Source organism: Lepeophtheirus salmonis, chromosome 1 (assembly GCF_016086655.4).
Source record: "Lepeophtheirus salmonis chromosome 1, UVic_Lsal_1.4, whole genome shotgun sequence".
NCBI classification, from domain to species: domain Eukaryota; kingdom Metazoa; phylum Arthropoda; class Copepoda; order Siphonostomatoida; family Caligidae; genus Lepeophtheirus; species Lepeophtheirus salmonis.
In genome coordinates, this window is record NC_052131.2 from 43,043,608 (window position 1) to 43,060,810 (window position 17,203).

The 17,203-nt window shown below is 31.9% G+C and overlaps 1 protein-coding gene across 1 annotated transcript; it reads right to left on the minus strand.

Annotated features, from left to right (window-relative positions):
• Positions 1 to 13,356: 13,356 nt before the first annotated feature.
• LOC121129615 (protein obstructor-E) lies at positions 13,357 to 15,089 on the minus strand. The gene is made up of 6 exons (XM_040725344.2): positions 14,909 to 15,089; positions 14,657 to 14,845; positions 14,328 to 14,409; positions 14,123 to 14,268; positions 13,831 to 14,044; positions 13,357 to 13,761 (listed from the first exon to the last, which is right to left on the minus strand). Exons 1-6 carry the CDS (start codon positions 14,994 to 14,996, stop codon positions 13,683 to 13,685), a joined length of 798 nt encoding a protein of 265 aa, XP_040581278.1. The 5' UTR covers positions 14,997 to 15,089; the 3' UTR covers positions 13,357 to 13,682.
• Between the last annotated feature and the right edge of the window lie 2,114 nt (positions 15,090 to 17,203).

Consider the following 17,203-nt stretch of genomic DNA (forward strand, 5'->3'; position numbering starts at 1 on the left):
CTTCAAACGCAATAAGTTTTCAATCACGGTTTTAGACTATAGCTACGATTCAGAGACATATTTTCGTGGTTAAATAACTATATAGATAAAAATTAAGGGTAATAACAATAATTGATCATAAATATTCCAGCAATCGAAAAATAAATTATTTATTGAGCTGTCTTGTATAAAATTCCTACAAAATGTGTCTCATCCTGAAAAAAAAAAAAAAAGAATATTTGGAAGCTAATATTTTTGTATAGTTGTTTCAATTCCTTTATATTATAAGTTCAGAAGATTGGATGTCAAACAAAAGGTTGATTTTTGAAAAATTGGAAACGTCACGAGGAAAAATGATAAAATAACACCATCTGTAGTAGTTCAGATCCTGTGAGCAAAAAAGGTTTCACGTAACCAAGGAAATATCTTTAGATAAACAGGTGTCACTATCCTAGTATTTGGAATGTTTTTACCTCTGTTCCTTTGTTGATCATCAGAATTAGGGTAAAAGTTAATGAAAATCCAATGTAGGAAAAATGACATTAGGTGGTGTTTTGCGCTCAACCGATTGCCCATTGTAGTTTCAATTGATTTGGATTCATATTTTCTTTTCTTTTTTTTAGAAAGAGAGAAGGAATGATTGCAAGAGACCATAAATATAACCTCTTGGGATTATTTTTTTAAAATAGAAGGCTACATAGTATTCAGAGTAATATCAATAATTAGATATATTTTAATAATTAATCATTATTGGTCACGCAATATAAATACGTGGTACCTGTAGAAAAAAGAAGTTCATTAATTTCTCTCTCTCTCTCTCACTTTGTGTTTCTTAATCTGTTTTTTTAAGGTCAAGATAATTTGAATTGCATAGAGCCGTGATGGAGTGAGTGGTGAGTTCACTGCCGCCTCGGACAAGGACAAATATATAACATGTATGTACAAGACAACGCCCCACCTTTAGTTCATAGATGTTATTATTAGTATTATTTGCTCTAGTGAATGAAATTATATTGGTATTAGATAGATAGTAGTACCTTGCCATTTACTCTTCCAAGAAATAATATCATGTGTTCGGTATTATCACCCCCTTTTTTTCCTCTCCTCACACCAATAAAAGCCTTTTAGCTAGGAATGACCTTTATCACTCATTCAATAAAAAAATGATTATAATATATTATGACTATGTTACACACACGACCGGTTTAAAGGGAGCTCTTTATTGATATAACTAACTAGAATTGGAGGAGTCGTAAAAGTAACAAAAAACAAAATGGAGCAGTTATTTCATTATTATCAATTTCATTTTCTTTGTTTCATTCTATAAATAAATGTACAAGTTCTGTACTAGTTGCAATCAGAAATTGAGATATTAATGGAAGGATTTAGTGAAGGTATTTCTGATAAGGAGAGTTATGTTTAATAAGTGAATATTCCTTTCATAATATTGTAATTTTTGACTATTTTTTGATTTAAATTACTAATTCCTTAATTATGAGGATTATGTGCCACAATATAAACACCCTTCAGCCGTAACCCACCTTTATTTTTGTTATTTAAGCCGTAAAACACGAAAATGATCATAAAGACCTTCAACTGACGTAGATTTGGCCTTTATGCCTTTTAAAAAACACACTTTTTTAGAGTAGTATTTCGATTCAGAGTCATATTTCGACGTAAAACCCCTAACGATGAAAATAAAAGTTAAAATCAATTGAAAAAGATTAATGATTTATTACGTTATCTGGATAAACAATTCCTATAAATAATGTATATAATCGAACAAAAATCAAGTAAAATGAAGGATCTTATTTGGGAACTAATATTTTTTTAAATAACATACTTTTTCCCTTCCTATCAGTGTTTTGAACAACGTTGATAGATTGGATTCAAATTAATTCTTGTTAAGCTTAATGACTAATTAATAATGAGTATTTTGTGGCACATAGTAGAGCAGGGCCGAAATTTCAACTAGTGGTATTATTGGGTCTTTTAATAGTGATTCATCCAAAGTCATTCATTCCAATCAGCCCTGCAATAGCAAAACTGTGATTACGGTACATTAAAACTCAAATGTCTACAGTTATATTACTCGTAAATACATAACAAATTAGTAATTTTATCATATCAAAATGAAATAATCGCATTTATTAATAGTTTTGAATTAAAATCACTGATTATGTATTTAAATAAGGCATTTATTCACGAATAATAAGTAGAAAAATCCACAGCTGACAACAAAATACAGTCTGAAATGTTATGCCATTTTAAAAAATGTTACTTTTCAAATAAGATCATACATTTTAGTTATATTAATCAGTTATACAACTGAAGAAATTACAACATGTACAATTTGCTTATACAAGTTCCAATATAACATAAATGAAATAAGCTGGGTAAATACATTGAAGCATATGGCAGGGACTTTTCCTTCTTCTTGTGAAACAGTTATTAAGTTGCAAAAATCCTACACGTAACTACAGCTTGTTTGTATGATTGGATAATCATCAGACAGTGAACTCTGATATTTAGCTCCAATCATAAGAGAATGAACAAAACAATCATCATGAGAATACTGTAAATGAGAAGAGATGATGATATGTATCTATAAAGAACCACAACTTTATTTGAAAACCGGAATAAACTAGATGTTCAAGTGAGTTGCCAAAATATATTAACATATAATATCTAGATAATATATATTGTTTACTTATTATTATTTTATCGCTATTCCAAAATTCAAATTCGTGTGTTAGCATTTCCAAGAAATAGAGACTCTTTCTTTTCCTTAAAATAACAATACTAACAAATGCCATGCATTGCTCAAGCCACAAACCTGCAATCTGTCATAAGAGTCATTTTCATTTTGCATATGCAATGAGTGTACCACGTATTTAATAAGCAATTTGTACATATTAAAGTAAGCTAGGCTTATTTTCCTCAGGAATAGAAGTCTAGATTACAGGTATATTATAACCTTAATATATTTATTCTCCTTCATTTCTATTAGAAAATTATTCTCATTTAGCCTTACAAAGGCGCTACAAATTCCACTCTTGGATCACCGATCACTTTTTTAAGTGAATATTTTCTTTGAAAGGCAGCATTGAATTCAAATGAATTAAATGATTAATGAAGACTCTAACCCAGTTAGCATTTTATTCCAGAGTCTATTAATCAAATTACTATGAGGTAACCCATTAAACAAACAAAAAATATCTTATTTAATTCGAGGCAACATAAATTTTATGTTGCATCTGGCAATTTTTCGGGAGTGCAGGGTTTGAAAAACGCCACACTAGACCAGTGTTTCTCAACTCCAACTGAGGACTTCCTGTCCTCATGCTTAATAAGCTGTAACCAATTTGGATTGTCTTTCAATCCATACAAAGGAAATTTGAAATCGGGAATATTTTTAAAAATACATTTCTGTACGACATTATATATTTTTTAAATATCAAAGACATTTTTAAAATAAACTTCTTTTTAATAAAAGATTATTCATATTAGATCAAATAAGACTAATATATAAGAGGTCTACGACCCTCTTTGGGGTCACAACCCATCAGTTGAGAAGAATGTTCCTAGACTGTAAGTCAGTCATCCCCAATTTCCAGTCTGTAGACCGTTATGGCTCTTTGGAGTAATCGGTATTGGTCCCCTAAATAAATAATTTACCCTTAAGAAATATTGTCAGAGATTGTTTTAAGGTAGTAGTTGAGATGATATATATGTAGCGATGAAAATTGTGTGTATTTCGGGAATGTTAAAAAAAAAAAGAAACCGAAAATCAAAACGGTAATCCTCACAATTTGAAGATTGTTTGTGGAGAAGAGCAGCTTAGCTGTCATGACGTTTCATTAGATAATATGAATATTGTATATCTACATAGGTACATGAAATATAGATGTATTTACACATAGAACTTATTACATAGGCATCTCTCTCTCTCTCATCCTAAGCCTGAATAATAAAAGGGTAAAAAAACGGACAAACCTTACACATATGATCATTATATACATTATATGTACTTTTGTATGTATGTCTAAAAAGTACGTTTTTATTCTCTTTACACAAACAAACATTTTTATGTACGTATAAGTGTATATTCACTCTCTCAGGATACTGTTTTTCCGGGATTTTACTCATACGGGAAACTCTCAGGAAATCATACATAAGTTTCAAATAATTATACCTAACTAATCCACTAAAAATGAGTCTGCTCATGTATAACTATTTTTTTTTTTTTTTGCGAGTGGGATAGGGTTACAGAATTCAAGCAAACTGGGCCAACAGACTCTTAAAACAACCCGTAGACTATTAGGAATCATGATAAAAATGGAGAATTGAGGAAATATGAGTAGGTAAGACACAAATTATATAATGGTTACGATATAGTCTGACAACCTTAGAATTATTATATATAACTATTGCAATTAATAAACAAAAGTGAGGGGTTAAATAGTGCCTTAGCCCTTATTGTGCCAGCTTTACTGGTAGAACTAAAGATACTATAATCAAAGAGGAGACAAGACGGTTGAAATAAAAATAAAACAAAAAAAAACATGTACCGGATCAACTGTTGTTATTTACTCATCTCTATTATGCAAATTTTGTGGGGTTAAGAGTTATTTTTTTTCAATTTTCCTATGAACAATCCTGTAGAACACATAATTAGTTGTCGATGCCTAAGAAAACCATTGTCCTAGTCAAGACCATGAGCACACAGTAAGTGAAGAGGATTGATATCACAGCACTCCCCCACCCAGAATGACATTGAGGAGCAGACTGGGCCTCGAGAATGACTATTTACAATTTATCCATTTGGTTGATGGTGAGGGAGAACCTCAGACACTCTCCAAGAGCAGGCAGGAAATCCTCCGTGTCCGTCAACCACCTGAAGTCGACCTTCAAAAAAAGCCGAATTCCTCAATCGCTGATATGTCCAAGAAGATAAAAAAGTCACCCTTAGCGGTGTCCATGGCAAAAAAGATCATGAACCATCTCAAGAGAACCTTTGGACTCTGTAATTTTCTGATGAGAAGACCTTTACTACTGATCCTATCTTACACATGCAGAATGATCGAGTAGTGACATTGGGGGATGAAGCAGAGGAGCACCGATATGTTTCCACCACAAAACACGCTGCTTCAGCGTTTATGTTAGGCCTAGTTGCATTCAACGGAAAGGCCAAGAATCTTGCGTGGCTCCCTTTAGGATACAGGCTGAAGGCTGATGAATACATCCAAATTCTGGACACCAAATCCATCGTTGGTAATTCTCTCTGTGTATTCCAACAAGATGGAGCACCTGCTCACACCGCAAAGAAAACCATTGAATAGCTCCAGGTCAACATGCACTTCTAAGCAAAGTACTTCTGACCACTACAGAGCCCAAACCTCCACCCCCAAGACTATTCCATCGAGGCCTACAGAAGACACCACAACAGCGCCTGCAGCTGCTTCTGCCACCGCTTGGAGCTCACCATCAATTCTGAGCTAGGATACATTTACTAAAACATGTTCTTTGGGGTTCAATAATAATTAATAGAACTTGTTTCCAAATTCATAGTTGTAGCAACACTTTTTTTTTGTCCGCTAGGGGGTTCAAGTATATTTGAAGATTACTTTATAACTAACTGTGCAACTTCCATGAATTAACTAGGAGAAATGGCTGAAAATGATGAAATGACGTTATTTGTACTAGTATAATAGAAAGGGACATCTTCCTGGAAAAAAGTTATATCGACGACCAGGAATCTACTCAAACTAAGAGGCCGGGGTTCCTACTTTTTTTAAAGCTTTAAGTAGGATTTGTATAAAAAGTAATATTTCTTTACAAAATATATAAACTTCCCAGTATTTATTACTGACTAACGGGATCCCAATATTTAAACATGTCCTGCTCAAAGAGAATTTCCCGGGAAATGAGATACTTAGTGAGTACAATCTATATATACACTCATATCTATATAAAGGAAAATGCCTGTTTATTTTGCTCTTAATGTAAGGCTTTTAGTAAATAATAACATAGCATTTAAGAATAATTCTCTTTGATGATGTTCATATCTAGCCATGTACAAACGTACAAATAAAATAAAATAATTATGTAGTCATCATTTAGTGAAAATATATATTATATTATATTGTGAAGCATATTTTGCTAATTCACGGGGCAAAAAAGAAAAAAAAATTTCTCTCTTGGCAAAACTGTGTTAATTATTTTTAACCGCATAGAGAGAAAGATACTAAATACTACAATCATATACTTATATGTTATATATATTTGTATACATAGAATCCACCAAAGAAAACTATTCCTTGAGAACAAAAACGATAGATAAATACAAAGTCAACACAAAAGCACGCTAGAATGATTTTTCTCAAAATGGAGTCTGGATGAGGTACATTTTGTATGTATTCATCCACAAATTATCCTTCAGTTCTTTAACAAATTATTCTTATTCACCCTTTGGAGGTTTCACAAATTATACCTGAAATACCCAAAATAGATCCCCGCAATAAAATAATGAACAATAGCTAGAGTTTATTAGAAAGGAGTCAAATCGGTGCCAATATAAGTCTCTTAAATCAACTTCGGCTCTAAATTTTAGTTAAAATTGCTCAGGTATCTTAACTCATCCCGTAAATTTGAATACAACGCCTTATAATTTACTTACTATGAAATATTGGGCACTTTGTATATTAAATTCGGAACAAGTTTAGACCTCAATATATTGACAACCCAAAGATCTATTAATATGAAAGTGTGCATATCAGATTCAGCTGACAAAATTGCATGAGAAAAAGTACACAATATTTTAGATGTGTATTTTAAAATACGAACGCCGATTGCCCATTATTTTGTACCTCCATTCTGGGCGCACGCCTAAGAAGGCAAATAAATAATGAATCCAGAGACCTTAAATTGATGTTAACAGATCCAATGTCACGCTAGAATTTTAAATTGAGTTGGAACGGGATTTATTCTGGAAAAATATACATATTTTGATCAAAGGAGATGTGTGTTCTCCTAGCTCGCCGGATCTATACATTGAGAGAGGTTAATAAGAGTACACACAATACTGTTGACTCCATGTGGGCTTCCATTCTAAAGGCAGTGGCCTACTTGTACAAGGAGTTTCTCATCAAGGCCTGTGCCACGTTGGAGGATGTGGTTGAAACCTAGAGTTGGTTAGTTTACCATGAATGCCTGAATTAATGTTGGAAAGTAAGTTGTAGCATACAATTTCCTTACTATAATCCGATATAAAATCCCCACCCTATACATATATATAAAGTAAAAAGATAAATTGGGATTTTCTCTTTTCCTTGATTTTTGTTCAAGAGTGTTTTGATGTTGACGTATCACATATATAGTTACAAAAAGGAGAGAGAATCTTTTTACAGGTCAATGACATTAAAGATGAATTTCAACCCTCTATCTCCTTATTGCCCTTAACACTGGAGTCAAGGGTGTCCACAGGGTTATATAAATATTTTTTTTTTGGAGGGGGTATTGGAATATTTTTTTAAATAAAATCTTTTTTAAAAGTGCATAGCCACTCACAGAAAATAAAGTTTTTTCAAATATTAAATTTTTTGGGAAAAAAATTGAAAAATTAAATAGTATGAAAAAAAAAATGAAAAATTTAATTATTTGGAAAAAAAAATTCGAAATCCATAGCTAATCACAATGAATTAAATTTTATGACAAAATAATCTAGTAAAAAGCAAAAATTCCTTTATTATTTTTTTTTTTTTTTTGGGGGTGAAGGGGGGGGGGGAGTACACCACCTCCAATCCACACCCCTTGGACACCCCTGAGAGTGTCTCCACATAAATGTTGTAAATTGCAGTGATTACATTTAAAGCCATATTATGCATCAAATAATAAGTAGTAGTATTAGGTTTTCGTCTAGACATCCTAGACTGTTGTAGTCTTTTTGACAGACCTGATTAGTAGAATTCAAGTTTACACCAAAAAATCGGTCTTGATCGATTCAATAGTATTGAAAAAATTACATTTTTTTACATACATTAGAAAATACATTTCATATTTCGGTCCACCATTTTCAATTTTTGTCTAGAATTTCAATTTTGAGCCATTTTACATTTATCATCTACAAATTTAATTTTGATTCCCAGTTTCAAACCATAATGCTCTAAAAAATTCACGTAAGACCGAAGCGCAAAAAAATATTACTCGGCAAACCGCTATTACCTCTAGAGAAAAATTATCAAAACATTATTTTGCAACATCCTCAACACATGCAGTAAATTGCTTCATATATGAGCTTCTTTTTCGAACTGATTTTTTGCGATGAGAAAGATTTCGTTTAGTGTATGTCCTTTTTTTCTCTTGGAAATTAGGTTGTCACTAACGCATAATTAAAAATCATCATCAAGCCAATGACATTATTTGGAACAAATCATGGACGTAAAGTTGTTTTAAGGACGGATTTTGGGACTAGACTGGACCAAATAAATTGGAACAGACACAACCGTTGGCTCCGCGAATAAATAAGATGATCCTTTATGGAGGGTTCCTTGGATATTCAAATAAACACGTTTGGGTGAATATGATATTATATATGCATGTAAAGAGATGAGTCACTCATGAATATTAATAACCCTAATCACAAGACAGGCAGAAAGAAAGATAGATAGAAAACTACACCGGAGTGATTATTTGGCAAAGAATAATGGTGATATTATATATTGTTATACTCATAAGGGAACTGCAATGAGCAATCCAACAGCCCCTTTCAAAAAAGAAAGAAAACCATTTTCATTTAATGACAAAGTGAAAAAAATATGGTTATTAGTGGTACATTTATAAATTATATTACACCATACTACCAGCAATAGCATTATTCACTCACATCCGCCATCATTAAAATGCGTTTCCCTTACAACAAACATTGTAGGAATATGTATCATAAATTATTGTATTACTTTTCATTAATAAATAATAATAATAATATTATTCTCTGCATCTACTCCTCTTCAAAATGGATGGGGGTCCTGATGAAAGCTGCTCCTCTTAATTCATTAGTATCAAATAACAACAATTCCTACCCTCTTTTCAGTTGACCATAATAATAATAGTAATTAGTTGGAAGAATTACAAATGATCGAAGGACAACGACACCACAACTCACCATCATAGAAACGTCGTAGTCGTCCCATCATACCATACTATATCAGACCATAAATAATTATTCAACCCAAGTAAGGATCTAGGGGGTGGGTGGTTCCATTATATTTAAACAAATTTTCAAACAATTTTATACCTACATCCTAGGATGAAAGTTTATTTTAACTACGCCTTTACATAGAGTATCATTCAATATGATCCCCTAAAAATATAATTTTAAAATCAGCCAACCGGTAAGCGAGATATTTTGGTTCCTTGAGGTTGTAGCCCCCTCACCCAAAATATCAAAAGAGAACAAAAATTCAAAAATTTAATTTTTTGTTTTATAGCTAGAGATTTAGGAAAGTTTGTTCCAAAAAATTTAATATTTGATATTTTTTACTAAATAAAACTCTGTTATGTGTATTTTAGACATTAAAAAATAAACGTGCTCCTGCGAAAGCCTCTGTTTTCCTACTTTTCTTCTTCCTAATTGATACCAAACAAAATTAATTGTAAAATTTAGCCTTTTAATAAGGATTTTTAGTTCATATTACTTTGATTATATTCAAAGTTCCCTGCTTATTATAAGTGTCTTCTAAGCAGTTGTTTAGTATTTTTCCTTTCTTAAAGTATTTTGATGGAGTTCAATCAGGATTTTATAGAGCTTATAAACATATCAACTATGGGTATAAACCAAGATGGGTGCCAGATACTATCGCCTTTAACTACTATTTTGTTTCAGGACATTTCGCCTTAAAGCCATTCTGCCTCAAGGATATTTTACCTTAAAATAAAAATATGAGATTTATACGTCGTGATTGTTTATTTTTGCACAAAAAGAATGTTCCCTCTGAACTTTGTCCATCAAAATATGTAATGTGTATTACTATAAAATGGATTTAATGGTTGTTTTATGTTGGAACCAGGATCTTGCTTCATATTATGCTTGTTCGTCAATCCATAAGTATTTTCTAACATGAATAATCCATTATCTCTATTGATAATTAAGTGAATTGCACTTTTTCCGTTCGAATTGTTTCCTTAATTTTTTTGATTATACTAATTTTATGTCTCAATGTTTTCTCTGATTCAAACACATTACATAGTGAGATTGCAATAGTATGAATGCATTGAAATTTTAGAAAATAACTCCATCATTGGCCGAATATCTGGAAAAAGTAGAGATCTCTTGACTCCTTGCGATTTTATTAAAAGTTTGCTATAGTTTAATTTCAACTATCCGGCGTGGGTGTCTCCAATTTTGAGATAAAAAGAGAAAGTAGAGGCAACCCACAGAGATAAAATTCATAGAGAGATTATGTGAAGAAGTAGTTAATGCCCTCAAAAAAAAAAAAAAAAATAGTTGACCAAACCATTCGAATTGTATGTTAAAAACAAAGTGGGCCCTTTCAATATTTTGATTTTTTTAAATATTTATTTTAATAGAAATATTATATTACGATAATCATAGATATGTATTTATGACCATAAATATATGAATTTAGAGATGTCAATAGTTTAATAAAGTATTCTTGAACCTATTATTTCATGAAGTTTTAATTATATTTTATTCTAATTTTTCAATTCAAATATAATTTTATTTAGCCTTTCAAAATATTATAAATGAATTGGGTAGATTATTCTGACTATCATTCAATTCAAGAATCAAAAATAATGTATTCTTAAATTGAATAGGATTCCTGAGTTATTCTCGAACTTTTATGTCCCTTGAGGCTTGAAACTTCTCACATTCACCTTTCCCCAAATGAAATAGTTTTATGCCTGCAATAAAATTTTGAGATATATTTAATTAGCGTGAACATATGGTTATCTACAGGAGATGAATCAAATTAATAATTATAATAGTCTAATTATTTTTCTTAAACCAATATTTTGCAAAAGCCACAATAATCGCCTTGTTAAACGTGGGACTACTTAAAATACTCATATATTATTTAAGTAATATAGGTGCGTAGTAATGATGGGTGGGTTGACGCCGTGTAATGACGAATGAGATACAAATTATTCCTTTCATTTACTAAAATTGTTGGAGTTAATAGCGAAAAATACTATGTTTTCGATTGTTTTAGTCAACTATCTTTTTTCTCTCGTCTGCTGTTGCGACGTCAAAGAATTTCCATTCCCATTACTCACTATCATCCCTCCATATATTTTATCTTTATGGGGCAAACTTATATACTCGTAATAAACATTACATATTTTGAGGAACAAAGTTCAAAGGGAAACTCAATGTCAATCAAAAATAAACAATCAATATGTAAAAACCTCCCTTATTTGTATTTTAAGGCAAAATATCCTGGAGCCAAAATAGTTACAAGGGGAAAATAGATAGCGCCTCAAAAATAGTGCCGTCGCCATACAGGATGAAGCAATCGGTGACGTAGTGAAAACGACGCATTATAAGAGACTGATTCTCTCTGAAATCAAATCCATTAGCCTCATCCGTAAATGACTCTACTAAGAGGGATTTATAAAAAAATAATCGTGAAAATCCATATAGGATATCTTGGGTACATCTAAAAGGCATTCATTTTTTATATATTATAAAAATAATATTCTTTTGTATGTGGTTATATTATGTACATTGTAAGGGAAATCCACTAATAACCAATTCATCATGTCAGCAATAAATCAAGAAATAAATCATAATAATATACCAATATAAATAAAGCTCCCTCTCTCCTCTATTATATAATAGGATATACATATTTATAATAATTCACTTCTAGCATTACAACCATATAAAAAAAATAAAAAACTTCACACCAAGACGAAAACGACAAGTGTATGTAAAGAAACCCTCAAAAAGGGAAAAATAAAATAAAAAAGTGTCAACATACATTTCTCTTTGTAAAAAAGAAAAAATAAAGAAGAAGAAATGAAAGGAACACACACCAAAAAGAAGAAGAAAAAGAAAAGGGAAAAAAAACTTTTATGTGATGCCTCAGATTTCCCTGGAGAGTACATACTGAACTAACTACAAATAGAACAACTCTCTTAAGTAACTTAATACACCTTCATAAGAAGGGAAACCGTTGTTAATACTGATACATTCAAAAACAAAGATAAAAATCTTAGACGTTTGTTAATATTGTGTAGCAGTTTGATGATAATAATTACAATAATAATCACTACGAATAAAATGAGAAAAAGTGTTGAGGAAAAACAGAAAGATAGATAAAGGAGAAGAGAGAGAGAGAAAGAAAGTGTGAAAGGATATATTATATTTTTTTCTCCTCCCCTCTCCTTTTTTTCTCCTCAGTTTCTTCTTTCCCAATTTATTATTTTTATTCTTACTACTATTCTGTAATATACAGAAAGCCTTTGATACTCAGCCCCTAACTCTATACGTAAACCTGCGACAAATATATATATTAGAAATTATTATAGATTAATATATTTTTTGTCAGTTTGGATTCATGGAAATTATGTTCTTTAAAAAATAAATGGATTTCAATCAGTTTGCTTAACAAAGCGAAGAGAGAAGGAACATCTGTTACTTAGGACCTCTAATCAAATCCTTAATATTTTTTTCTTCTTCAAATTATTTATTGGCGCGATGATAATAAAATTTATTTTCTAGGAAAATCCCCACATTATTTTCACTTCCATTTGTTCCTCGTCATCATAGGGGTATTTTGTATGTGGAACTACTACATATAAAGCACGATTGGATTAATTAGATACGCATAAGTCCCTTAATGGGGAAGTTCTTTTGTATGTAAGAGATGAGGGGAAATAGAATCTCCAGTTTTTCTTCTTTTTTGAGTTAAGAGGATATGTAAATCTATTTATCGATTAAGTCATGGTTTTGGGGGAATGTTGAGGTTCCGGAAACATTTCCGCACATTAAAGTGATTCAGCAAATACACGAAGAGGAGACTGGAAGAGGGGAACATATTAAGGATATACCAAAAAATGTATTTATGTAAATGTAATGGGAAGACAGGGTGCCCTTGGTTTAAGACTAAAGACTCAGGATATCAACTTTCAAGGTTATATAGAGGACACATTTATACTACTAATAATAATCTAGTAACCATATCTCCTCTAGGTCTATCTCCTGCTAGTTAAGTATCTTTTATTTTTATTATATAGCTGGCTAGCATTTTGCTCTTTCTCAAATTTATTCTTCCTTTTTTGAGCAAGTTTTTTTGATGTGTTTTTATCTCTTAGCAGAGATAAAAGATCAAACCGACGCAAATAAAAAGCATGTTATTTTAGTTGTTATAGAACAAAAAAAGAATATTTATTTCGTAAATATGAAATAATAATGATAATTATAAGAAAAACAGAGATGACAACGGTTATATTGCGAATATTTTGTATATGAAAATAAGATTAGACGCGTTACATAAAAGGGAGAGAGAGAGAAAGAGAGAAAATGGATCGAGAAAAAAGTGGACTGCCACTCTCTCACTCTCTCTTTCTTTCCTTCTCTAACCCCCTCTCCTTCTTACTTCATGACCATTACCACTACATAATATAAGGTCGTTTTTTGTAATTTTTATATAGAAAATTCATGTTAAAAGCACGATTATCTATGAAGAAGAACAACTGCAATCACTGTTGCAGGTATCGGGACACTTGGAGTCTTCGTTGCAAGAGTACCAACATGCGCTATAAGAGAATAAATAATAAAAACATGCGGCTACACTAGGTCCAGTAATAACTCTCTCTCTCTCTTACCAATCTTTGGGTCCTTCCTCTGGTAGAACACACTTGGTATGAACATGATCGAAGACTTGACCTTGCATGCAGCCCAACTCACGAATATCCTTACTAAAGTAACAGGTAATGAATTTTTGACAACTTGTGGGATGAGAGAAGCTGGGATGAGCATAAGGTTGTCCATGAGGCCCTATAACGGGCTCATCGGGACAAGAGAATCCCTCAATATTGGCTATTGGAAAGTATATATCCATATAAAAATAAGGTCAAGACAAAAGTCCCGTTGGAAATATGGGAATTATATACATACGTTTGGGTTGATTGGGGTCCTTGGGACACTTTTTGGCGAATTCTGTAGCTTGTTCCTCACGGACACAGGTTCCCAGTGCTTCATCGAAGACCAGGGGAGTTGCGCAAGGCAATTCATGAGCCTTTCCGTGGACACAGTTGTAGAATCTAAATAAAAGTAGGGTTAGAACAAGGTCAAGACAAGGGGGACAAATCAGATCACTTACTTTCCACACTCAGTGGGTTCTTCGTGATTGAAGAATCCGTTGGCTCTGTAGCATCTGGGATCTGAAGTTGGATCCGGCTCCTCTAACAAAAGTGAAAAACAAGAAGAAAAAAACATATATTAAACATATCAAATTTTATTATTTGTATCTAAAAATAGAGTATTGACCTGAAAACCCTCACAACCACTTTCCTCATAGGTATACTAAGATATAAATAAATACATCAGGAAGAAAGAGAAATATCATGGGTCAAGGTCAAGAAGGGAAAAAACATAGGAGGAAATTTTCCTGTTACTAGGCAGGTAAATTATTATAAATATTTAACTTACGGACAAATTCTCTTGTTCCACACTCAACATTGAATGGGTAATCACATTTCTCTACATTAGGATTCGTGTCATCAAAGAGAAGACCATCGGGACAAAGTTTGGCCTCTGGAATGTTATCAACGCACTCAAAGTACAAATCACATTGCTCAAGATCAGAAAAGAATCCATTTTTCTCTGGACATTTGAAGTCTACAATAAACCAAAAAAGTAGAAGAATAAAGGAATGGAAGAAGGAAATATTTTAGGACTTACTTGAGGCTGCTTGAGGTTCAGGAACATCTTGAGACAAAGCCAAAGAGGCAAAGCTCAAAGCTATAATTAAAATCCTATGATGTGTCATAACTGCGAGGCTTTCAAAAACTAAATATTTCGATTGATTCTATTAGTTGTTAAAGGTAGGATTTCCAACGGGCGAGTGCGTCAATTACATGTATAGTCTTTGGTTTTAATGCGTCAAGGAAATAACCCGCAGAAGAAAATGTAGGCTTCCAAAGGTGATGGACGGTGGTAGAACTAGAGAAGAAGGTGCTGGTTGCTTTTGGTCCGTGTTGTAGGAACTAGAAGTGAAGTGGTGTGGTGCACGTATGTGGAATTTAGGCACTTACTATGCAGCCATTACTTATACGTATCTTCTACATTATGATAATATGCGGATCCCAAGAAGAAGAAGAATAAAAACATTACATACTGCATTTCATGGAAAAATGAAAATACTAAATTGAATTTTCTTTTTCATGACTTGAGAAATATCTTTCAGTTAAAATCAGTTAGATTTATATATATAATTATTTTTATTATTCCTCTACTACCAATATGGTAGTCACCCATAAACCCCATCCGGGCACAAGAGTAATATCCCAATATACAATGTGTAGAGGTTTCGTAAGTAATAAATATGGGGCACTAGTCAAACTGCAGTTTGGGACAAACACTTTTGCCCCCTCTCTCTTCCCTTGATTTAAACCTCCTTGACTTTGAAATGTAGAAAAGCAAAATCATGCCAGGCTCAGGAAGTACTTCCTATTACCAAATTCCGCAAAAAGACTGTGTGCCAACTAGCTGCAAGTCATTGTCAGCACCAATTTGTTTAGAACTAGGTCAAACACATGGAATGGAATATTAATCAATTATATATGACAATATTAAACCTGTTAATATCCATTCTAATACGAAACCATATTATGTGTGTAATTTAATATTTTTGATGGACCCTAATTCTGGACCACTCTGTACATATTTTGTCAACTGTTGATTTGTATACTTAACTCTAACAGGGTGATACCACCTTACTAAACTAAAAAAAAACCTCTATTTAATTATAGCTGTAGATTTGTCTATTAATGATTACTCTTTTATCAGTGTACATTCGAATGAGCTCTTGTTATTAATCTATGAACAAGTCCCAATAATTATAATTCAATAATTGGAAAGAATTGTGTAACAATTTGGAAAGGTTCAGAGATACAACTAAGGGAAGGATGTTCTAAATGTTTATTCCTTGTTTATACTCAATTTACTGTTTATTAAGCTGTGAACAATTCCCTACAATTAATAATGATTAATGAAAAATAAATTCCTCGTTGGTAAGGATGGGCCATTAACTAACTATTGTTTAATTTAAGGCCTTTCTTCCTTTTTTTTTTTTTTTTTTTTTTTTGAAGAGGGAAAAGTTGAGCAAAGTACTTTTAACAGTTTATATAAGGAATCAATATTATATAATGAGATTTTCTGAAAAAAAAGTTCATTCGTTCATTGCTTCAACCTCGTAGACATTATCATCTATTAAGCATCAAAAACCAGGTGGAACCGGATTCACAGACAAAGGAACTTCATTTCCTTTTTCAATTCTTCTTCTTATTCCTATAAGGAAGCAAACATTCCTTATAAGATAGTTATATATTTTAAAAATAAAATAAAAAAATAATTTCATTTTCAGATCGATGGGATCTTCGTTGAACAATGGAAAATTTCTAAAATGTCCTTGAAGACATGGATATTATTCCCTTATAATTATGGCGAAGAATAAGAAGTAGGGAGGGATATCAATTAAATTTATGGAAAAGGGGCTTGAAATGCATTTCAAGCTACTAGTGAATCACTTTATATACATAATATATTATTAATATAATATGTCCAATTAGGAGGTGTAATACAAAAGGGTCCAGATGACGTGATAATTTCTTATAATAAAAGGTTTCGTGATAAATTTCCCGTTAGTTTCCGTTATTTATACCTAAAATGAATATTGTACCTATAACTTATATTCTAATGCAAAAAATGTATATAATGTGCATGAATAACTTATAACTGATCCATGCATATCAATGTACACGTGTAATGCGGGTCTACCTTCGTCGTAAAACTTAACAGCTCCATATTTCTATGTATTTTTATTCAGTCTTTTGGAGTACAAGCAAATTAAATTCATATTATTATGTATTTCTTTAATTCCTGAATGATTTCAGTAGATATCCCACTATTTAAAAAAAAAAAAACAAATCATTTTTGTCTCCGAGAATCATGGTTCAAAATGACTGGCTATAATGT